Below are 25,131 nucleotides of genomic sequence, written 5' to 3' on the forward strand. Positions count from 1 at the left end.
AAGGGTGATAGATGTGCACCCCTGTGAGCAGAATGTCCTCAGAGGGGTGATAGATGTGCACCCCTGTGAGCAGTACTCTAGTAGGCATTGTTGGTCATGTCCACAGAGTGTCTGCAGTGGCCTAGGCTTTTCTCTTAGGGCAGGGCTTCCACGTTTACTTCTCAGAAGTGGTCACCTCTTGTGATGGGGTCTGCCGTTTTAAACTGTGATTTCCCCCCCCCCCCCATGCTCAAATGTACTTTTTATTGTATTCACAGCAACAGAACACTATTGAAGGAAGCACTTATACAGATTAGTCGTTAATCGGCCCGTTAGTGCTGCTCTGGTCCTTGTTAACACAGTGTAGAAAATTGATATCAATCCAATAGCAGTGTTGGCCTAGTTATACAATAGCCCTGGCACAAAAAATAAAAACCAAACCCAGAAACAAGTACACATGTGATCCCTTTTAAAGATTTAACAAACAGGCGTATAAAGTGTGATTCCAGAAAACTCTCTAATGCCCAATAATAACAGACTAAAGAAAAAATCGTCAAACTGTGATTTTAAACTGTGCAGTACCCCTGTTGTGTTCCCCATGAGCAGTGTACAGGCTGTGCATGAGCACAATGAAGTGCTCTGAAATTCTCCTCGTTTAAAATGTTGTCCTTTGTTATGATCCACATTAGCCCAATGCCTTTGCATGGTCAATAAGACACAGGTAAACATCTTTCTGATATTTCCTATTTTTAGTTAAGATGCATCTGCTTGCAGCAATGGTATACCTCATTCCACATCCTATTCTGAGTCAGGAAGTGAGTCCTGGCACTTCCCGGTGGAGGTATTTTAAATCATCTTCAGCTAAATTTTACTTCGGTGTGATATTCATGATATTGTTTGATAACTTTCACATTCTGTTGGATCACCTTTCTTTGGAATGGGCAGAGTTACAGATCTCTTCCAGTTGGTGGGACCCTTCCAGTTGGTTGGCCAGGTTTTATGGTCTTCCATATATTTCTTGGTGCTAAAGACTGGGAAAACTGGGACATAGCTACCATTTAAAACTTTTTATTGGCAATTAAGTGACTGATCAGTGATACTTTGAACCACAACCCATGTATATTTTGAGGCTCAGCAATGAAACGTCTAGCATTACATGATCTTTTCTGTCATTTCTTGGGTTTTAGTGATCAGCAAAACTAAGTAGGACATCATAAAAGCTGCAAAGTTCAGAAATATGTTTCATGTTAATGAAAGAATACAGAATATATCTGGTATAGTAAAAGAATGCAATTCTTTCCTATGGTCGGGCCATACTAAAATTACTTATTGTGACTGTCCTGAAAGTTGTCTTTATTAAAAACGTCTCTGCTGTAGTTGGAACCTGGAAGGACTTTTTAACTGGCAGCTAGTCAGATTTAATCTCTGTATTCTTCGCAGCTGGTCCTTCCTTTGAGCTACAGTGTTATTTATCAGAGGACCTCTTAACAAGGGTGTGAATAAAACAACATCTATTTACTACAAAATTCGCATTTAGGTCTGGTTTTCGTTTTCATTGTTTAAAATCACTGTTCTCACTAACCTTTCAAGACCTTGTCATGTAATACTAGGTGCCTGGTATTGTCCAAGTAAAATAGAAGTCACATGGCTGAGATGCAGAGGAAGAATGTTTGGTTTTTGTTCTCAGTAACTTTATCAGAGTGCTGAAGAAGAAAAGTACTGTCAAGGAAAATCGATGTTTTAATTCTAAGTGCCTTTGGCCCCTAAATTTCAACTGGCTTTGAAGTAGGTGAGGCTTCTTCTCTGTTCTCTTTTCTTTCACTTTTTGGTATGACGAATATTGAAACAAAACAAAACAAAAAAAATACGCAATGACAGCGACTTAAAACTTTTGTTTATGAATGAAAAAAAGCACTTATTGAAAGGTTTGTTAAGAGAAATTGTAAATGTTAATTAGCCATTTCCCCCTAGATGTTTCCTTTGTAACTTCAAACTTGAGCATGTTCAAAGCTGAACTTCTCTTACCTGTCACCCTCTCCCAACAAAACCAAACAGTAACTGCTCATCTTAGGTTCCGCACCTGTCACTGGTGCTAGCACCGGTCAGTATCCTAGGCACAAACCTGGTAGTCCCCTCAAGTTCTTTTTCACATCACTCCAACAGCCAAATCCATGAAGGCAAGCTTTTTCTCTCTTGTTAGAGACAGGCACTCTCTCACTCAAGACACCTGGGCCCTTACCTGGCTTTAAGGTGATTCCCGTTGATTCTTTACTGTTGTAAATGTGAAATATCTGTTGAGATAGTCAGAGTTGGCAATTCAAGCCCACCAACCAACTCCTTGGTGCTGAGTTGGAACCGACTCCACGGCAGTTAAGAACAACACCAGCCTTACAGAAATACTTGCACATAAGCACAAAGATACGTGTTCAAGGGTATTGCTTACCAACATTGTTTTGTGTTACTAACAAATTACAAACCATGGAAAAATCTATTGGTAAGAAAATGGTTAAAACAATTCCGTCTGTTAAGTGGGATCCAACAAAAAGAATGTGGTAGATCACCATACACAGTACTATAGCAAAGTGAGAAATAATATGTGTAGTTCACATTTATTTTTAAATGTGTTACTTGATATCATATGTCAAATAAACCGTGTTACGTTGTTTTTAGCTGCCATGTTGTCTGTTTTGAGTCACAGTGACCCGTGTACACAGAAGGAAGCACTGCGTGGGCCTGTGTTGCCCTCACGCGCCTTGTTAGTGCTCATGAGCCTGTGGCAGCCACTGTGTCCATCCATCTGCTGAGAGGCTTCCTCTTTCTACAGGTCCCTCCTGATAACAAATCCAGAGTACATGAGTCTGTCCTCCCGTCTCAGGAGCATTCTGGCTGCACTTCTTCCCACAAGATTTGCTCCTTCTGGTGACAGTCCCTTGTGTATTTGATATTTTTGCCAATACCATAATTCAAAGGCATCTCAGTACTTCCTTAACTGTTGTCCAGCTTTCACATGCATATGAGACGGTTGAAAACAGTTTGCCTTGGGTCCGGTGCATCTTAGTCCTTAAAGTGACATCTTTGCTTTTTAACACTTTGAAGAAGAGTTTTTAAAGCACATTTGTCCGATACAATACATCATTTGAAATTTTAAAAGAAACGTGTTATCATATGAAATAACTTCAACAGTTTTTGTTATTAAGTGTCATCGAGTCGGTGTCAACTCATAGCGAACTTATATTGAATTTCTGAGGAGTTACTGCTAAGTTTGAACTGTTGACCTTGCGGTCCAGTGCATTTTCCTACAGAGACATTATTAATAAGGACAACTTTCAGAAATACCTTAAATTTGATGTGACCATAGGAAAAGAATGGTCACATCTTTTAATAATATAATAAGCACAAGAAATCCAAATAATATAAGCACAGGAAATCCAAGTGGTATCCCTAACAGATATATTACATATTCTTTCATTAATAAGGGGTCTTTAAAAAGTTTGTGAGAAAGTTCATTATCTTATAATTCTATTTTTCCACAGACCCATGTATACATGTGTGTAAATTCATAGAAAAATGATTCACAGAGTGAATGCCAACCGGTAACCATGGCTGGTTAAGTATATGGTTGGTCATCTTGGGGATAAGAAGTGAGATTTGACTGAGAAATATGAAGTGAGACTGAATATCTCTGTAGAAATTTAATATTCCATCTACTCCTTTTGAAAGAAAAATGTCATCAACAGTGCATGGTTCCTTTTTCAATGTCCACGTTGTTGGGTTTTACTATTACTAAACCCTAAGAATTTTTAGGAGTTCTCAAAGTACATGTTGAGAATACGTGCTTGTCTCTCACTGTTGTACCATTTATAGAGCAGTGAGTAAATAAACACCAGAAGGATTAAGGTTTAAATGCCTCAGGCTTATTTTTGTGAAATGGTCCAAAGGAAAAGAAATCTTAGGCGTAGTGACTAACAATTAAGGTACTTATTTTACCAGTTTTTCCTTTGTGGTTAAGTGCTATCGAGTCGGTTCTGACTCATAACAACCCTGTATTAGGTTCCCAAGGAGCAGCTGGTAGGTTTGAACTGCCGACCTTGTAGGTAGGGTAAGTCCAATGCTTATCTTACAGCACTACCTTAGCTGATATTTTATTGGTATTACATAACCCTGTAAAACAATTTGATGTTTAAATACCATGAAATGGCCTCAAGTCATAAAATAGGACAAACATTATTAAAATGGCCAACATAATCTTAATGTTGCTTTTCTTTGAACCCTTATTATGTGGTGTCTCGGTCTTAAAGCAGCATGTCCCAATCTGAGACCTATGGGTGGGCCACCTGTTTTGTAAATAAAGTTTTATTGGAAAACAACTAAGGAATGAACCTTTGAAGTATCATTTGCAGTTTTTTTCCAAATTATAGTAGTAGTTTATTCCCTTCAGAAATGGACTCTTCTAGTTTATGCTGTAGACATCTAAGTAGTGTGGTTTATACTGAGCCAAGGTTAAATGTTGTACCAGCCTAACAATACCAGAACCACTGCTGTCAAGTTGATTGTGACTTCCAGCGACTGTTTAGGACAGTACAATGGCCCCATGGAGTTTCAGAAGCTGAAAGCCTTTACCGAAGCAGATTGCCTAATCTTTCTCCCATGGAATGACTTGTGGGTTTGAATTGCTGACCTTTCAGTAAGCAGGCAACTGCTTAACCACTGTACCATCATGGCTCCTACCAGCCTATGCTGTTCAAAAATATTTCCTAGAAAAATTCTTAGAATCGCACAAACTACCTAAGTTTACTGAAAAAGAAGGCATGATCCTGTATATGTTGTTGTTAAGTGCTGGTGAGTCAGTTCTGACTCACAGCAACCCTGTATAGGGTTTCTGAGGAGCGGCTGTTGAGCTTGAACCCCCCTATCTTGTGGTTCAAACTGACATTGTAGTCCGGTGCATTAACCTGCAGCGCTATACCAGGACTCCGATCTTACATATATAGCAAACCTTAAAGAAAGCTCTTTGTGTTAATAAATGAATTCAGCAAGATCAACATATAAAAAATCAGTAGTGTTTTTATAAACCATCAAAAAAACAATCTGGAAAGAAAATTAAGAAAACAATCCCATTTATAATAGCATGTAAAAGAATGAAATACGTAGAATTAAGTTTAAATTGAGAGGTGAAAGACATAGTATAAGTTTTAAGCATTGCTTTAAAAGAAATTAAAGAAGACCTAAATACAAGGAGTTTGATAGCATAGTGGTTACGAATTGGGCTGCTAATCTCAAGGTCAGCAGTTCAAAACTTCCTGCCGCTCTGCAGGAGAAAGATGAGGCTTTTTGCTCCTGTAAAGATTTACAGCCTCAGAAACCCTACACAGGGTCGCTATGAGTCAGACCTGACTCCACGGCACATAACCACCAAATTCATATGGAAAGGCAAGGGGCCCGGATTACACAAAACAGTCTTTATAAAGAAGAACACCGTAGGAGGATTCATGCTTCCTTATTTTTAAACATACTGTCAAGTTACAGTAACCTGAACAAGGTCACATTGCTATACAGCTGGCCACAGATACCAGTGGGGCAGAATTGACTGTTCAGAAAGAAACTCATTCTCTGTAGTAAGTTTCCAATCCACTCAGCGGTAGGAAGAATACTTACTTCAACAATTGGAGCTACGATGATTGGATCACCACATACAAAAAATGAGAATGGATACGTACTTCAAACTATGTATGAATATAACTCAGAGTGGATCAATGACAAATATCAGAACTAATACCATGAACCTATTAGAGGAAAATGTAGGTATAAGTCTTCAAGACTTTGTTTTTGACAGTGTATTCTTGTATAGGACACCAATTGCATGATCAGCAAAAGACAAAATAAATATATTGCACTTCATCAAAATAAAAAACTAGTATGTGTCAAAGGACTGGACCTCAAGGTTGGTTTGAACTTCAAGTTCAGCGGTTCAAACTGAGCAGGCACATTTTGGAAACCCTATATGGGGTCGCTATGAGTCAGAAATAACTCGATGGCACTAACAACATGTGTCAAAGGAGTTTACCAACAAAAGTGAAGAGACAATCTACAGAATGGGAGAAAGTATTTGAGAACTGTATCTGATAAAGGTTTAGTATCTAGAACTACTACAATTCAACAACAAAAATACAATCCAATTTAAAAGTGGGTAAAGGATAGTTCTCTAAATACGATATAGACAAATTGCCAGTAAGCACATGAGATGCCATTTGTCCTTGTTGTTTTTAGGTGTTGTTGAGTATGTTCTGACTCATAGTGATCGTATGAACGACTGAATGAAACGCTGTGTGATCCGCCACTATCCTCACAACTTGTTATGATTGAGCCCATGTTGTTGGCACCTGTGAGTCCTTCGCGTTAGGGCTCTTCCTCCTTTTCACTGGCCCTCTGTTTGATCAAGCATGATGTCCATCTCCAGGGACTGCTGCCTCCTGACAACATGTCCACAGTACGTGAGACAAAGTGTTGCAGTCCTTTGTTCTAAGGAGCATTCTTGCTGTACTTTTCCAAGACAGATTTGTTCATTGTGCTTGTGGTCCAGGGTATATATTCAGTATCTTTTGTGAACACCGGAATTCAAAGGCATCAGGGTTCACTAGTCACTGTTCAGCTCTCACATACTTATGAGGCATTAGGAAACACCATGGCTTGGATCGGGTACAGCTTAGTCCTTAAAGAGATATTTTTATCTTTGTTGTTTTTTGTGTTATAGAAGTCTTTTGCAAAAGATTTGCTCAAAGCAATATGTCGCTTCATTTCTTGACTAGATTTGATTAGTCATTGGAGAAGTACAAATCAAAACCACAGAGAGGTTCTGCTTCAGGCCCACTAAAATTGCTATTAACAGAAAAATCAAATGACAAATGTTGGTGAGGATGTGGGGAAATTGGAACCCGGGTGCACTGTTGATGGGAGTGGGAACTGGTGTCTCTGCAAGGGACGCTCCTTTGGGATAGACTCAAGACTCTTCAGCAGGACTCACACAGATGCTTGTTCATTGCAGCACTAGCCACAGTAACTTAAAGGTGGAAACAACCCAGTTGTCCATTAACTGATGAGTGGATAAACAAAATGTGGTCTGTGCAGTTACTACTCATTATAAATAGAGAAATGAAGGTCTGGTAGTTACTACTATAGGGATGAACCTTGAAAGTACGATATTGAATAAAACGTTGTTGTTAGGTGCCATCGAGTCAGTACTGACTCCTAGGGACCCTGTGCACAAAAGAACGAAACACTGCTTGGTTCTGTGCCAACCTGACAATCGCTGCTATGCTGGAGCCCATTGATGCTGCCACTTTGCCAATCCATCTTATAGGGTATCATCCTCTTTTTCTCCGACCCTCCTCTTTACCAAACTTGATATCCTTCTCCAGGGACTGGCCCGTCCTGCCAATAGGTCCGAAGTAGGAGAGACAAAGTCTGGCCATCCTGGCTTCCAAGGGGCACTCTGGCAGTACTTCTTCCAACACAGATCTATTTGTTCTTTTGGCAGCCCATAGTATTTTCAGTATTCTCCTCCAACACTGTGACTCAAAAGCATCAATTCTTCTACGATCTTCCTTGTTCACTGTCCAACTTTCACATGGATATGAGGTTATTGAAAATACTATGGCTTGCGTCAGGTGCACCTTAGTCTTCAAACTGATATCTTTGGTCTTCAACACGTTAAAAGACGTCTAGTGCAGCAGATTTGCCCAATGCAATATGTCGTTTGATTTCTTGACTGCTGCTTTCATGAGTGTTGATGGTTGAGCCAAGCAAAATGAAGTCACTGACAACTTCAGTCTTTTCTCCATTTATTTTGATGTGATTTATTGGTCCAGTGGTAAGGATTTTTATTTTCTTTGCATTGAAGTGCAAACCATACTGAAGGCGGCTGTGGTCTTTGATCTTCATCAATAAGTATTTTAAGTCCGCTTCACATTCAGCTAGCAAGGTTGTATCATCTGCATATCACAGGTTGTTAATGACTCTTACTCCAGTCCTGATGCCACATTTTTCTTCATATAAGTTTCTCTTATTATTTGTTCAGCATATACAGATTGAATAAGTATGGTGAAAGAATACAACCCTGACACAAACCTTTCCTAATTCTAAACTATTCGATATTCCCTTGTTCTGTTCAAAACAGCTGCCTGTTGTCCTGTGTACAAGTTCCTCATGAGCACAATTAAGTGTTCCGGAATACTCATACTTCTCAATGTTGTCCATAGTTTGTCATGATCCATATAATCTCAAGTTTTTGCATAGCCGTTAAAGCACAAGTGAACATCTTTCTGGTATTCTTTGCTCGCAGCCAAGATCCATCTGACATAAGCAGTAATATCCCTTGTTCCACATCCTCTTTTGAAACTAGCTTGGACCTCTGGAACTTCTCTGCCAATGTATGGTTGCAGCCATTTCTGTATTATCGTTAGTATAACTTTGTTGTTGTTGTTGTTCTGTGCCGTGGAGTCGGTTCCGACTCATAGCGACCCTGCACAGGGTTTCCGAGGCTGTAAATCTTTACGGGAGCAGAACGCCTCATCTTTCTCCTGTAGAACCGCTGGTAGTTTCGAACTGCTGACCTTGCGGTTCACAGCCTGATTCATAACCACTACGCTACCAGAGCTCATGGATATCCATGATATTGTCCGATGATTTCTGCATTCTGTTGGGTCACCTCTCTTTTGATTGGGCACAGATACATATCTCTTCCAGTCAGTTGGCCAGTTGTTTTCCAAATTTCTTGCCAGAGATGAATGGGTGCCTTGAGTGCCGCTTCACTTTGTTGAAAGATTTCAATTTTTATTCCATCAATTCCCGGTGGCTTGTTCTTTGCCAATGCCTTCAATGCACCTTGGGCTTCTTCCTTCAGGATCACTGACTCTTGATCATATGCTCCCTCTTGCAATGGTTGAACCTTGGCCATTTCTTTTCTTTTTGCCATTCCCAGCATAGTAAACCACGTGATTGTCAAATTCAGACTGGCCAATACCAGTCCATTTCAGCTCAGTAATGCCTGGGATATCGATGTTTTTGCGTTTCATTTCATTTTTGACAATTTCCAATTTTCCTAGATTCATGCTTCATGCATTCCATGTTCTGATCATTAATGGATGTTTACAGCTGTTTCTCATTTTGAGTTGTGCCCCATCAGCACATGAAGGTCTTAAGGGCTTTACTCCATTCGCGTCATCACAGTCAGCAAACTTTGAGGAGGCAGCACTTCCCCAGTTGCATTTTGAGTGCCTTCCAATGTGAGGGGCTCATCTTCCGGCACTATACCTGACAGTATTCTGGTGCTTTTCATCATGTTTCAGTATTCATAAGGTTTTCAGTGACTAAATATTTGGAAGTAGTTCGTGTCTCCTTCTTGGTCTGTCTTTGTCTGGAAGCTCAACTGAAATCTTACCTCCGTGTTTGACCGTGCTGGTATTTAAAATAGTGGCGGCATAGCTTCCAGAATCACAGCAACACAAAAACTACCACCGTATGACAAACTGACAGATGAGTGGTGGGCTGCATAAAACAAGCAGACACAAAGGACAAATGTATGGTCCCATGTATGTGGCATATGTGTTGTGTATAATGGAGGTGCATGATTCATTCCTGATTACCAGGGAGAGAGGGAAGTGGGAGGTTATTACTTATAGGGTACTGATTTTCTCCCTGGGATGATGGGACACTTTGGGAAGTGGCTAGAAGCGGTGTTTGGACAATGTGGTGGATGTAATTATTGTCACTGAAGTGGGCACTTAGAAATGTTAAAACAGGAAATGTTTGTTGTATATATTTCACCACATTAAAATTAAAAAAAAAAAAATTTTTTTCTTGGGAGGAACTATGTGTCAGACTAGTGCATAATTTAAGATGGCTTCTCAGATATGTTCTGCTCCCCGATTCTCCTTGTGTTCTGCTCTCCGATGTTCTTCGTGTTCTGCTCCCCGATTCTCCTCCCTGATTCTCCTCGTGTTCTGCTCCCCTATACTCCTCGTGTTCTGCTCCTAGATTCTCCCCGTGTTCTGCTCCCCGATTCTCCTCGTGTTCTGCTCCCCGATACTCCTTGTGTTAGGGTGTTTTCGGAGCTCTTCCGTTCTGGATTCATTTTAATAATTAGTTTGGCATCAAAGTAATTTATATCTTATTTGGATTATAACATGGATTTCTCATAGCACGCAACAGATTTGAGTATCTGTTATGTACCAGGCACTACACAACACAAAAACTTAGGTCTTTGGAAAATAATTTAACAACATGTCTCTAAAGTCCGTCTATTGGTGCATTTCTGCTGTTAGGTTTGACTTTATTTACAATCTGAGTTTCAGTGTTCCGTAAATTACTGTCTTCTGCTTAATTAGGTTTGGCCACAAGGTGGCATGGTTCTCTTGTGGGCTTTATTATTGCTGAAATACAAAGGGAAAAGAAATGCTCTCAGTAATGAGAATTCTCTCCGCTATTCAATGCTAAAATTTTTCGACTTTCTGTCAATTGAATTTTTTTGCAGTGCTTTATATAGTACTATAGAACTCCTTAAAAGATCTTGTTTATGTTCATAGCAAATTACGTAATCATTTCAGGAGTTGTAATCAGGACTGTAGTTCACAGACTATATTTGATTTAACCACTTGCTTCAATAAACGACAAGAACAAAACCAGTGAACATAAAGTGTTAGAGGAATATTTGCACCCAAAGGAATGAGAAGTTTGTCACTGCTGACTGCCAAACTTTACTTAGACATTCTTTTTGTCTGGTTCCAAAGGTTCATTGATTGAGATCGGGATGAACAGCGATGCCAAATGGTCAGCAAATTGTTAGACAAGTGGCCATCCCTCTGAATAGAATAGGACGGTGGGTGCCATAGACTGGGAGCTGAATATGTTCTAAGAGTTTTCACTTATTAGCTGGAAGGAAGGAAGGAAGGGGTCCTCCTCATTGCTCAGGATTTATGTATTTAACTCAAGTCTTTATAGGTGGAATTTAGATTACCTGGATCCTAAACTTCTGCTCTTTTCACCATTCTGTTTCCAAGTAGGCCTTATAGAGACGCCCCTTTATACCTTTGCAGGAGGGCGTGGGCGGAATTGGTATTTAGAGGATTACTGCTGTAGCTGGAACTAGGTGATCAAGAAACATTTTGACTATAAGGATGGAACTTTTTAAATACACCCCTTCCAGCCTCTGCCTTATTTGTGGGTTTTCCTAGTTACATTCTTTTTACCCATTCATTAATGAATATTATCTTGTAAGTTTAGTACTTGCTTGTCTAACCACCTCCACTGTAAAGTATGAGCTTATGGAGGACAGCAATCTTATTTTTAGATTCATTCTGTTTTCAATTCCTAGAATACTGCCTAAACCCAAATCAAGTGTACTGCCAGAGTCATTTCTGACTCTTAGTGACCCTGTTTGTGGAGTGTTTTTGAGGCTGTTTGTAAATCTTTATAGGAGCAGAAAACCTCTTCTTTCTCCCCCAGAGCCGCTGGGGGAGTCTGCTGACTTTGTAGTTAGCAAGTAGTCCAGTGTTTACTCCACTATGCCTCCAGGGCTCCAGCTCTGGCTCTGTAAGCGTCGGTGTAAGTCTACTACTAGAGAGGGCTCACAAGTTAAATGATAACGTTTCACTTTCTCCAAAATCTGATGTTTTATAAAGATAGACGAAGAGGAGTCTCACAGATGCACACTTACTGTGTCCCTTTTGCCTTCCTTAGGGTGACTGTGTGGTAACAGTGTTGCTCGCTGAAGAGGATAAAGTGGAGGATGATGTAGTGTTTTACTTGGTCTTCTCCGGCTCATCCCTCCATCACTGTGCAAGCACTCGGAAAATCAGTTCAGATACCTTGGAAACCATCGCTCCTGGTGAGTTTGGGATGCAATCTTTACTTGCCTTATGAAAAAATTAACATGATCTTACTATATCAGAAAATGGTAGGGGGTTCAGGAACACTTTTCTTTTTGTTCAGTAGTATACAGTGAGGAGTCCAGTGTGGTGCTGTGTGATAAGCACTGGGCTCTTAATTACAAGGACTGGCAGTACAGACTCACCAGCCGCTCCTTGGAAACCCTATGTAGGGTCACTATGAGATGGAACCATCTCGACGGCACTTCACAACAACAACAATACACAGTGGGCTGTTGTTGTTGTTCAGTGCTTTTAATTCTTACTGAAACACTCTTTATTATTAAACCACGGATTCTGCTTTGCTGATAGTGTTGTTGTGAGGTGCTGTTGAGTCGGTTCCAACTCATGCACAACAGAACAAAACCACTGCCGGTCCTGTACCCTCCTCACAATCTTTGTGATGTTTGAACTCATCTCTGCTACCTGTGTGTCAGTCTAGCTCATTTACCAAACATGGTGTCCCTCTCCAGGGACTGGTCCCTCCTGAGAACATGTCCTAAGGAAGAGAGATGAAGTCTGGCCACCTTGGCTTCTAAGGAACATCCTGACTGTACTTCTTCCAACACAGATTTGTTTGTTGTTCTGGCAGTCCATGGTACTATTGGAGTTCTGGTGTGGTACTGTAGGATAAGCACTGGGTTGCTAAGTCAGTTTGAACCACTAGGTCAGCGGTTCAACTCACCAGCCACTCCTTGGAAGCTGAGTCAGAACCTACTGGAAGACACTTAACAATAACAACATAGTATTTGTTATTCTTCCCAAACACCATAATTAAATTGCATTGATCCTTCTATGGTCTTCCTTATTCATTGTCCAAGTTCCACATGCATTTGAGGCTATTGAAAAAAACATGGCTGGGTCACGCACACCTTCGTATTCAAATTGATGAACACTTTAAAGAGGTCTTGTGCAGCAGATTTGCCCAATGGAATACATTGTTTAATTTCTGGACTGCTTGTTCCATTAATGTTGATTGTGGACCCAGACATAATGAAGTCTTTGACAACTTCGATCTCTTCTCCATTTATCATGAGGTTATTTGTTGGTTCAGTGATAGAATGTTTGTTTTCTTTATATTGAAGTGCAATGCATATTGAAGATGATAATAATATTTGATCTTCATCAATAAGTATTTTAAGTCCTCTTTTCTTCTAGTAAGCAAGGTTGTATCATTTGCTGATGTAGGAGGTGTAAAATATTACTAATTTATGAGAAACTTTCAGTACTCTGTCTTGCTGGTATTGGATCAGACTGCCAGTGTGTCATTGCTGTGCTCTTCTGTATAAACTAACTTAATGTCTGATGCCGACCAAAGCCTGAAAATCAACATACATTCAAGAATTGCAATTGAGTTAATAATGAACTGCATTTCTCTTCTTAATTGGGACTTCCTAGGAACATTGCCGCTTTCACCCCTCCACATTTTCAGGACAGGCAAAGAAGCAGGGACTGATTGCCTTTCTGAAGAGCGTTAGGTACCTTCCACTGGAACTTGAAGCCCCGGTCATCTTGTTTCTTGTGCTGTGTATCATGTCACAAAGGCTGCTCTGGAACTTGAGGAGGATTCCCTAGCAGGTGCCATTCAGCATCACCCCTGCTAAGCAGGTTGTGTGGGTTGGCAACAGCTCGGAGGATTTCAAGTAGGTGTGATCCGTCGCTGAGTGGGCTTTTACTCAGAATAGAATGGAGGTCGTTTTTACAAACTTATTCCTTCCTGAATTGAGACGTTTGAAGTTTGGTGTATGTGTGTTTTTGTTGTTGTCCATGGTTGTTAGTCTTTGCAGGAACAGAAAGCCTCTTCGTTCTCCCATGGAGCGCCTCATGGTCTTGAACTGCTGAACCTTGTGAACGGTTAGCAGCCTAACTTGTAGCCCACTAGGCTCCCAGGGCTCCTCAGTGCTTCTCCCATGGAGCGTATATAGTGACGGCACACATTTGGAGCATGTAAGCAGATGGAAGTAGACTAGAAGCAGATATAAAGATGAAGGACAACTATGAACAGGGTGTGACGCGGGGGTCACCGCTGCGCACTGCAGTTACAAGGCCCAGCTGGAATCAGCCTCTTGGATGGAGAGGGATGTACCTGGCGGGTCTCACAAGCTCACTAGAAGGGGCGGTGGGGGGTGGGGGGCATTTACTATTCTAAGATGTGCAGACCCACTCTGCTTGTGGGCAGCCTGTGGGCTCTCTGTTTATACCAGGTCCTCATACAGCCTGCCTTTTGGATCCCTTTGTTCCCATTGCTTCCCTTGAGTTCAGCTCTAACAGCTCCTTACAAATCCTCGAGCCCCTCTCTCCAGCTCTCTCCATTGTTCAGGGCCCATTTGGACTTAGAGTCTTCGTACCCTGTTGACACCAGCCCAGCTGAGTAGAAGTTGCATTGTACGGCTTTCCTCTGATTTGATTCAAATTCTGTCCAGTTTGCTTGGGGCCTGGAGTCTTCATTTAGTACCCATCAGCACTAGTTCCCTTAAATTGTGAACGGCCCCACTTCCCATAGTCTCTAGCTTGCTTATGAACTCAAGTCCCATCTCCTTGAACATTTTTCTACTGCTCACCCAATTTTTGTCAGGCTTCAGGTAAGAGGTACCTAAGGAGTCCTGGTGTGGCACTGTAGGGTACGCACTTGACTGCAAGGTCGGCGGTTCAAATCCACCAACTGCTCCTTGGAAACCTTAACACAGGGTCACTATGAGTCGGAACCAACTCAATGACACTAAATAACAACGTCACAGCAGTGGTTAGGATTAGAGTTCTTGAAAGAGTTTCATGTATGGGCACCCCAGATGTAAGGCAGCCTGGAATTTGCCACAGTGAGTGTAACAGTGAGGTCCCCAGTGAGTGTAGTAGGATAAGAACTGGAGTGCTTGCCAACTTGCAGCTACTCTGTAAACGGTTTCTGGGGAGTGTCTGTTGGGTTTGAACCTCCGACCTCTTGGTTAGCAGTCCTGTGTTGATCCTACACTAACATATCAGGACTCCTATAGATTAATAGACCGTATAAACTTCTTATAGGACTCCTGGCGTGGCACTGGGGGATCAGCGCTGGACTATGGACCACAAGGTCAGCAGTTCAAGCCCACCAACTATTCCTCAGAAACCCTATATAAGGTCACCATGAATCAGAACCAACTCGATAGCACTTAACAACAACAAAGGACTTCTTGAAACAAACCAACAATTCAAAAATTCCATCATTTTAGGTAATTGAGAAAAATTGAAATTACATAGGTTATCCAGTGACTCTAAAAAAAATGATTATCTATTGATACTTTAGTTAAATGTGATAAAGACATCGCACCTACGTTGTTTATAAAGCCCTTATTATCTTATTAAAGAGCCATACCAAAGTGTTCGTGATGAAATGAAAGATTGCCTAGGATTTAGTTTAAAATATTCCACCCACAATGGAAGGGAAGAAGCAGATGAATTGAGAATGTTGATAATTTCTGAATTTGGATATAGAATACATGTATATGTGTTCATTTGTTTTCTCCCTAGTAAATGTTAAATGGACAGAAAACCAAAAACAGAAACCTGAACCCTGAAGACTAACATCTGATAATGCCCTAAAACATTATCTTTTTTAACCTTACTTTAGAATCTATTTTAATAAAATAAGAGCAGGCTAAAAATTCTAGTTCTTCCCCTGTTTCTAAAATTGTATGCTGGCATGACAAAACAATACATTTAAAAAGTTTTATATGAACACTGAAAAACAAAACTCAAATGCAAACTGCAAGGCTGGAAGTTCAAAGCCTCCAACTGCTCCGTGGAAGAAAGATGAGGCTTTCTACTTCTGTAAAGATCTAACATTCTCAGAAAGCCCATGCACGGTTGCTATGAGTTGGAATGAACTCAACGGCCGAGGGCTTGTTTGGTTTCCTATTTAAACAAAGGAGAGCCTGAAGACTGCCTTGGTCATAATTTATGACGTTTTCTGTTTATCTTTTTCAGCAGCTATCCTATAAATTTGTTGTTGTTGTTAAGTGCCTTCAAGTAGGTTCCAACTCATACCGACCCTGTATAGAATTTCCGAGGAGTGGCTGGTGAATTTGAACTGCTAACCTTGTGGTTCAGACCGATCTTGCAGTCCAGTGCATTATTCCACAGAGCCACCTCAGGACTCCTTCATCGACTAGCGAGTTTGAACCGCTGACCTTGTGGTTCAAAGCCACTTTGTGGTACTGTGCTTACCCTACAATGCCACACCAGGACTCTCTGTTCTTTTCCCCAATGATACAAATAAGAAACCCAACATTAACTTAACACCAAAATGACCCTTTCTTTTATCTCTGTACAATATATTACTAGCGGTAGGATAAGCAATTTGCTGTTTGAACCACAAGGTTGGCGGTTCAAACTCACCAGTCACTCCTTGGAATTCCTATACAAAATCTCTATGAGTAGGAACCAACTCAGCGGTACTTAACAGTAACAACCACATTTAGATCATGGAGTTCATTTTGTTTTTGTTTTTGTGTTTTGATCACGGAGTTAATTTTCTATCCTAGAATTAAACAGCCTTAACTCTGGACTCCTTTGTTTTAGATGCTCAGGTAACTCCAACCCCTCCCTCGGTGAGGCCTTTCCTGTCTACCTGACTGAACCTTTTGACAGCCGCCTGTCCACATTCCCTGCCACCTCTTTGCTTTGTTAACCACACGGCTAACAAAGGAAGCAGACGGCCTCATCTTTCTCCCATGGAACTGCTAGTGGGTTTGAACCACCAACCTTGTGAGTAGTAGCCCAAAGCCTAACCCTCAGCACCACCAGGGCTCCTCGGCACACAATGTTAAGTGCTGTTGAGTTGGTTGCAACTCACAGCAACCATGTATAGGGTTTCTGAGGAGTGACTAGTGGGTTTGGACCCTTGCCTTATGATTCTCTGTCCAGTGCTTACCCTAGAGCTCCACACCAGGACTGTAGGTTTGGTTAAGTGCCATTGAGTCGGTTCCAACTCATAGCAACCCTGTATAGGGTTTCCCGGGAGCAGCTGGTGAGTTTCAATCAGTGACCTTGAAGTTCAAACTGACCTTATCATCTAGTGCTTATCGTGCAGCACCATACCATGATTGTTGCTGTTGTTTAGTGCCGTCGAGTCGGTTCCAACCCAGAGTGACCCTGTATATGGTTTCCAAGAAGCAGCTGGTGAGCTTGAACCACCGACTTTGCAGTTCAAACGGCTTTGCAGTCTGGTGCATTAACCCACAGTGCCATGCCATAATAGGCCTCACTTTCTTAACCTGCCGCTACTAAACTGTCCTGGTGTGGCACAGCAGGGTAAGCACTGCACTGCTAATTGCAAAGTTGGTGGTTCAGACCCACCAGCTGTTTCTCCGAAATCCTGTACAGGATCACTGTGAGTTGGAACCGACTTGTTGTTGTTAAGTGCTGTTGAGTCGATTCTGACCCATAGCAACCCTGTATAGGGTTTCCAAGGAGCAGCTGGTGAGCTTGAACCACCAACTTTGCAGTTAAAACGACTTTGCAGTCTGACACATTAACTAACCCACAGTGCCACACCAGGACTCCTTGGAACCGACTACACAGTACTTAACAGTAACAACACTACACTGTCAGCTTTTGAGGGAAGGACGTCTGTCTGTTTTGTTCACTGCTCTTCTAAGATGGGAAACATTCCCACTGTACCAAAATTCAGCCTGGCACTGAGAAGTCAGTGTTTCTAGAAAGGTTACCCACGTCACTCCCTGCGCCCCTTTTTGTAAAGGAACACAAAACTCTCTGTGGCTTCTTGAATTGATTTCATATTCTGAGGCATGAGTCTGCGTTCTCTTTTCAGAGCTGCCACTGGTGACTTGTATGTGTCAGCTCGTGACACTGAGCCTCGATTTCCTGTTGGCTAGCTGAGGGTCACATCAGTGAGAGGCTTGACAGGAAGTCTGCACAGAGCTCTGTGCATCCCAGGTACTGGGTGGACGCTCATGGTCATTCTGCAGCAGCTGCTGCCCATAGCTGTCTCTGCATTATTTCTACGCAGGTGGGGGTTAGTCCATTTGACTGACCAGGGAGAGACAAAGAGCTTTGTGTTTTATTCTTGCTTTTAATGTCAGGTTCCATCCTGATTGTTGGCTCTGGGTTTCCTTTGAGTTCCTTGTGTGTTTCACTATCAATGTTTTGTAATGTTTAAATTTTTACTAAAAATCAATCATCTTGATTGATTGACCTTCAAAAGGCAGCTGCTTTTTTTGTGTGTGTGTGTGAATTGAGTGATAGTTTACATGGGACAACATCAGTTTTACACTCATCATTTCATTGCAATGATTACAATCTCCTCCATGTAGCATCGTTCAACAGTATTTGCTTCTATTCCCTTTATTTTTATTTATTTATTTATTTTGGGGAGGTATGCACAAAAACACTCAGGAATAAATAATTATTTAAACAGCCAAAGGGCACATTCTGCAAGCCTGCCTCCTGGCTGTCAACACACAGCCTTTCTCTTTCCATGAGTCTCGAGTTTTCAGCTGCTCCCTCTCTCCATGTCCTCATCTCTGCCTCCATCTCTGGTGTTTCTGCTTCTCTGGTTAGGGTCTTACACTTTGCTCATGCTCTTCTCCCTTGATGGTCTTAGGGTCCTCTGTTCCTGGACTGTAAGATTAACTACTCCCCTGTTTTTGGTATAAAACTTCTACCTCTACAGTTGTGACAGTCGCAATTAGTCATGATAACGATTACTCACTATTGAATCGTAAGAATCTTATCTGCATCTCTTTTCACCAGACCCGTCTAGACAAGGATGAATACTGTTCAGTGGGGATTCTGTTTTCCTCTGCACACTCTAAAGCTAAACTCCGTCTTGAAACCTTGTAAGCCAGTCACTTCATGCTTTTATAGCGTGCCTCCCCCCTCCCCCCGCCCATTTTAGGTAGCCCATGTCTATGTTGCTTGTTCCTATCAACCCTATATACAAAGGAAGGGATAGGATTGATCCTTGATGTGAAGACTCCTTCCCTCTCAGTATTTTGAGCTATTACATCTCTTAAGTATAGGTCAAATTCATCAAATTGTAGCAATTTATACTTATTTCCTTTATCAAAAAAAATTTTTTTTAAAATCTTCCTCTCTAGTCGATTCCTGATCATCAAGCCTTCAAGGCTGTGTCAAATGGGTGCTCTCTATAAGTTGGGTGATCTTGTGCATCTCCCCTCACTTCACAATCAGCTGGATGCTTCACTCTCAGCTCTCACCCTCTGTGACTGTGTCCTTGTCCATGGGCTCAGGAGTCCCTAGGTCTCGCCACACTTCGAACCAACCAGCCCTTCCTCTTCTCTCTCTCATATTCAAGTCACTGGGAGTCTATGGAATGTGGTTGAACTCAGCCCATTTCTTCATTGCTGCCTTTTCCCCTCTCCCACTCACCAGTAGACCAACTTGGTCGCCAGCAAGCGTACATTAAAAGACAGCTACCTCTTGAAGTTAGTTTGTAACATTTCAGTTTTTGGGGTGGAAATAAGACATTTCTAAATGGGCTCTTGGAGTCCTGGTGTAGTGCTGTAGGGTCAACACTGGATTGAACCACAGGCTGGGAAGTCAGACCCAGCAGCTGCTCCTCGTAAATGCTATACAGGGTCACTATGAGTCGGAACCGACTCCACTGCACCTAACAACAAGAAGTAGTTAATTTAAAAAGGCAAGCACGAAAACTAGAACCTCAGATATTGAGATTTACAATCCCAGTTTTTTCCTCTTTAAATGTTTTCTTTGTTACTTGTTTTTTAATGAGAAGCTATCAGTGGACTTTGTGGTTTAAAAAATATTAAAGGCTTTCAAAGTACTCTTGTCTTTGCTTATGATTACTGAAAGACTGTAGACATATGGTACAGTTTCCTTTTCCTTATTAAAGAAAACATAAGAGGGATCACCCATCCAGGGACAGACAGGTGTTAACTTTGACTTTCTACTCTGCTTGCATATAACCATTTGAATGATCTACTGTGAACATTTTACTGTGACAATATACAGCTGTTTTTGAAAATATTTTGAAGACTGTCAGAAAAGAATGTCCTCTATTTAAAAATAAAACCCTCTTTGTGCTAGTTAAAATCAGAGAAGGGCAAGCAAGTATTATAATAACAATAAAACAAAGGATCTGTGGTGTGGCCACTTCAGTCATTGCATTGCTATAAAACATCCCCTGAAATGGAAATACACTTTTAATAACAAAAAGTGTTTCTTTTCTAATCAATGAAAAGTAATTATCACCATTCTTTTCTTTTCTACTGAAAAATTCAGTATAAATTCCCATTTTAAATGACCAATAATTTCTCTTTAGAGACGAAGCTAAAAAAGTAAAGCCCTATATAGAATGTAGAAACAATGTAAAGAAGTCTCAGTATCCTTGCTAGATAATTGGTGCGGGAATGTGAAATTCTGCTTACTTTTGCAAATATTTATTAAACTATGAATTTAGACCAAGCAGATAATGATTTCAAAATGAAAAATAGGGCAGGTTGTTCAGTGGCTCCTACGTTCTATTTCTGAAAAATGCTTTGATGTGGAATTTCTGATAAACGGAACCCTTTTTCATTATACCTACTATTTACTTGCGTAATTCACAACAAGGGTTCTGGTGTGCCAGGAAAACTGCAAACATTGACCCCAAATTGGAGTTTGCTCTGTTGTCATTTTCTTTTTTACTCATCAAAAGAAAGATTCTACAGAAAGTAGATTTGTTACGTACAAAGGGACTTCAAAAAGTTGGTTTACAAATTCTGTTATCTTCCATTTCCCCTGAAGTTTTTGAAAACCCCTCATACATAAAAGAAAGAAAAATACAGTCACATGATCAGAAGTCCTTTGGGATCTTTTAAAAAAATCAGTGCTTACATCCTAGGTTTTAATAAGTAGTCCTTCTGGCAGTTCAAATTCCCGAGCCACTCCTTGGAAACTCTATACCGGGGTCGCTGTGAGTCAGAAATGACACGAAGGCATTTAGCAACAACACCTACTGTTGCTTAGAAACCCTGGTAGTGTAGCGGGTTACAAGCTGGCCTGCTAATTACAGTCAGCAGTTTAAATCTACTGTTCTGTCCATGGAAGAAAGAGGAGGCTTTCTGCTCCCATAAAGATTTATAACCTCAGAAACCCTATCCAGGGTCGCTATGAACTGGATCCAACTCAGTGGCACTCAGCTACCCCCATGACCACAGTTACTTAAGGACTCGTGGTGTGGTGCTATCGGATCAGCATTGGATTGCTAACCACAAGATCAGCGGTTCAAACCTACCAGCCGCTCCTTGGAAACCCTATACAAGGTTGTTGTGAGTCAGAACTGAGTCGATAGCGTTGAACAGCAACAAAAATGGTTACTGAAATGGACCACTCAAACTGAGAAGGAACAGCTAATAACATCCATTAATAATTGGAATGTTGAATGCAGGAAGTCTGAATCTAGAAAAAGTGGACGTAGTAAAAAATAAAATACAATTCATAAAGATCAATATCATATGCGTTAGTAAGTAAGTGAATGTGGACTGCTATTGGCCATTTTAAGTCAGACACTCTTATGGTCACTATTGCCAGGAATAACAAATTGAAGAGGAATAAAATTGCATTCATTGTCAAAAGGAACATTTGAAGATCTATTCTGCATTACATCGCTGCCAATTGCAGTGATAGGATAACATTCATACATTCAAGTTTATGAACCAACTACTAATGCCAAAGATGAGGAAATTGAAGATTTTTGCCAACTTCTGCAGCCTAAAATTGACCAAACATGTGATCAAGATGCATTGATAATTACTGGTGATTGGAATGCAAAGGTTAGAAACAAAGAAGGATTGGACATTGGAAAATAATGTCTTGGTGATAAGAAATCACATTAGAGAGCTCATGATAGAATTTTGCAAGACCAACTAGTTGTTCATTGCAGATACCTTTCTCCAACTACATAAACAGTGACTATTCACGTGGACTTCATCAGATGCCAGTACCCAGGAATTAAATCACTATAAATGTGTAAAAATGGAGAAGCTCAATTTCATCAGCCAGAACAAAGCCTAGGGCCTAGCTACGAAACAGACGATCAGTTGTTTATCTGTGAATTCAAGTTTAAGCTATAAGACAATTATAACAGGTCCACAATAACTACAGCACAACTTTGATTATGTCTCATCTGAATTTAGAGACCATCTCAAGAAGAGACTGGGTGCTCTCGTCACTAATAAGCAGTGAGTTCTGGAGTGTACCCTCTAGGACACCGTATTTAAAGAAAGCAGATCACTAATATGTCAGGAAATAAAAGAGAAAAATGGGTGTTAGAAGAGACTTTGAAACTTGCTCTTGAGTGTAGAGAAACTAAAGCAACTGAAAGAGTTAATCAACTAACAGAGCTGAACAGAAAGTATTAAAGGGTAGCTCAAGAAGGCATAGTAAATGAAATGTGCAAAGACTTGGAGATAGAAAACCAAGAGAAAGAACAAGCTCAGCATTTCTCAACTTGAAAGAACTGAAGAAAAATTCAACCTCAGGTTGTAATATTGAAGGAATATATGGACAAAATAATGAACCACTCAGAAAGCATCAAAATGATAGAAGGATAGAGTCACAATACAAAAAAAAATTGCTTGCTGTTCAACCATTTCGGGAGGTTTGTGTGTGATCACGAACTGGTCTTACTGAAGGAAGAAATACAATCTGCACTGAAAATACTGGTGAAAACCAAGGCTGTAGGAATTGACAGAAGACCGATTGTAATGTGTCACCCAACAGAGGCAGCACTGTAGCAGGTTCTTTTCTTTGCCAAGAAGTTTGGAAGACAGCTACATGGTCAACTGGCCAGCTGACAGGAAGAGATCCATACTTGTGCCCATTGCAAAGAAAGGTGATCCTACGGAATGCGAAATCATCTAACAGCATCAGGAAAATCACATGGCAAGTAAAATTTTGCTGAAGATGATTGAAAAATGGTGGCAGCAGCCAAGGCTCTTACTAGAAAGTCAAGCTGGGTTCAGGAGCGTGTGCAAAACCAGGGACAGCATTGCTGACATGGAACGGACTATGGCTGAAAGCAGAGAATACCGGAAAGATGCCCACCTGCGCTTTATTGACTATGCAAAGGCATCTGACTGTGTGGATCGTAACAAACTATGGACAACACTGGGAATAATGGCAGTACCATGACATTGAGTTGTGCTTTTGTGGAATAGATGCATTTGTTTAAACAGAACAAAGGAGACTGCATGTGTCAGAGCTTTATCCTCTCTCCTTGGCTTATTCAATGTGTACGCTGATCACATATCAGAGAAAGTAGACTATATCAAGAAGAATGTGGTGGCATCAAGATTGGAGGAGGGCTCATGAACAATCTGATATGCAGATGATACACTCTTTCTTGCTGTAAGCAAAGAGGACTTAAAGCACTTACTGATGAAGATCAAAGAATGCAACCATCAATATGGATGGCAGGTAAAGAAAACAAAAATCTTTACAATTGGGCCAATAAGCAGCATCACCATAAACAAATGATTGAATTTGCCCAGTTATTTCATTTTACTTCGGATCCATAATCAATGCTAATAGAAGCTGTAATTAGGATATCCAATGATGTATTGCATTGAGCGAATCTTTTACAAAAGATGTCTCATATAAAGAGTTAAAAATGCAAATCACTCTGAAAACTAAGGTGAGCCTGGCCCAAATCATAGCATGTTTATTGCTTCATATACATACACAGTTGTCCTGGTATGGTGCTGTGGGCTAATGCATCAGACTGCAGAGTCATTTGAACTGCAAGGTTCGTGGCTCAAGCTCACTAGCTACTCCTTGGAAATCCTATACAGGCACGCTATGGGTCAGAATTGACTCAACGGCACTTAACAAAAACAACAACATACATATACAAAGCTGGACAATGAATAAGGAAGACCGGAGAAGAATTAGTGCATTTATGGTGTTGTCAAAGAATAGAAAATCTACCATGGACTTTCAGACAGATGAACAAATGTGTCTTGAAAGATGTGCAGTCAGAATGATCCTTATAAGCAAGATTGGTGAGACTTAGTCTTGTGTACTTTGGACAGGCTATCAGGAGGGACCAGTTTCTGAAGAGAAGGATAAAACTGATGTTTGATAAAAAGTAGAGGGTATCCATGTAAACTCAGTTCACAATGAAAAGCTTTTGGTTTTGTTTTTTTAAGTAGAGGGTCAGTGTGCAAAAGAAGAAGACCCTCGCCAAGATGCTGGACTCAGTGGTGGCACCAGTGGAACGTTGTGAGCATGACGCAGGATTGGACATGCTTTCATCCTGTTTTAGGTGGGGGTCACTCTGACTGAGGAGCAATTCTATGGGAGCGGGTAATCAGAGAAGATATGCTCCTCCCTCCCCAGAGCAATTTGTCGTCTTCTTTTTTTCTTTTTTATTGGACATTGTCTAATAGCGTCTCTATTCTGAATTACTCTTTTTGTAAGCCACTCTTACATACCATTTTATGTTTTTTAAAAAGTTTTATTACTATCCCAATGCTAGTAAGAATATAGTATGTATATTGAAAGACAAATTGAGGACTAGGTGAAAGGAAAAAGAATCTGTATTGTCTGCTATCCCCTGTTGTAATGCTTATGGGGAAATCATCTGTATATTTCATCATGTGAGGATATTCACCTAGCACTGGAATCCTAAGTACTTGCTTTCTCAGTGGGGGCAGTATCACCTCTGAAGGGTTAACATTGGATTGGAGGTAATACACAGAAATTATTACTTTAAAATAATATTGTTGGTGAGAATGTTCACAGCAAAACTTATACTGTTTCTACACGTGCTGTTCAGTGACAGTGATTACATTTCGTAACTATGCAGCCATTCTTAGCATCATTTTCTGAGTTGTCCCTCCCCTGTTCACATAACCCTACTACTCCCTAAGGTGCCTTTACAGCTTTTCAAGTTGCTGTTGTCAATCAGATCTCACAAAGATAAAAATATTTTTTTACTTATATATAAATCATATATGTGTGTGTATGTGTATATATATGTTGTTGTTAGGTGCCATCAAGTCAGTACTGACTCATAGCGACCTTATGCACAGCAGAATGAAACAATGCCCAAACCAGGGCCAACCTCACTACTATTGCCACGCTTGAGTCCATCGATGCTGCCACTTGGCCAGTCCATCTTGTTGGGGGTCTTCTGCTTTTTCTCTGACCCTCCACATTACCAAACATGATATCCTTCTCCAGTGACTGGTCCCTCCTGACAATATATCTG

At 40.7% G+C, this 25,131-nt stretch overlaps 1 protein-coding gene across 1 annotated transcript in view; it reads left to right on the plus strand.

The window, feature by feature from the left end:
- Positions 1 to 25,131, plus strand: part of LOC102817667 (A-kinase anchor protein 13-like) — a 162,716-nt gene that overhangs the window by 85,478 nt on the left and 52,107 nt on the right. Inside the window, exon 2 of the mRNA XM_006867160.1 lies at positions 11,713 to 11,860. Within this exon, the coding sequence (XP_006867222.1) occupies positions 11,713 to 11,860 (148 nt within the window). The remainder of the gene's footprint in view (positions 1 to 11,712; positions 11,861 to 25,131) is intronic.

Source organism: Chrysochloris asiatica, unplaced genomic scaffold (genome assembly GCF_000296735.1).
Source record: "Chrysochloris asiatica unplaced genomic scaffold, ChrAsi1.0 scaffold00101, whole genome shotgun sequence".
Classification (NCBI taxonomy): Eukaryota; Metazoa; Chordata; class Mammalia; order Afrosoricida; family Chrysochloridae; genus Chrysochloris; species Chrysochloris asiatica.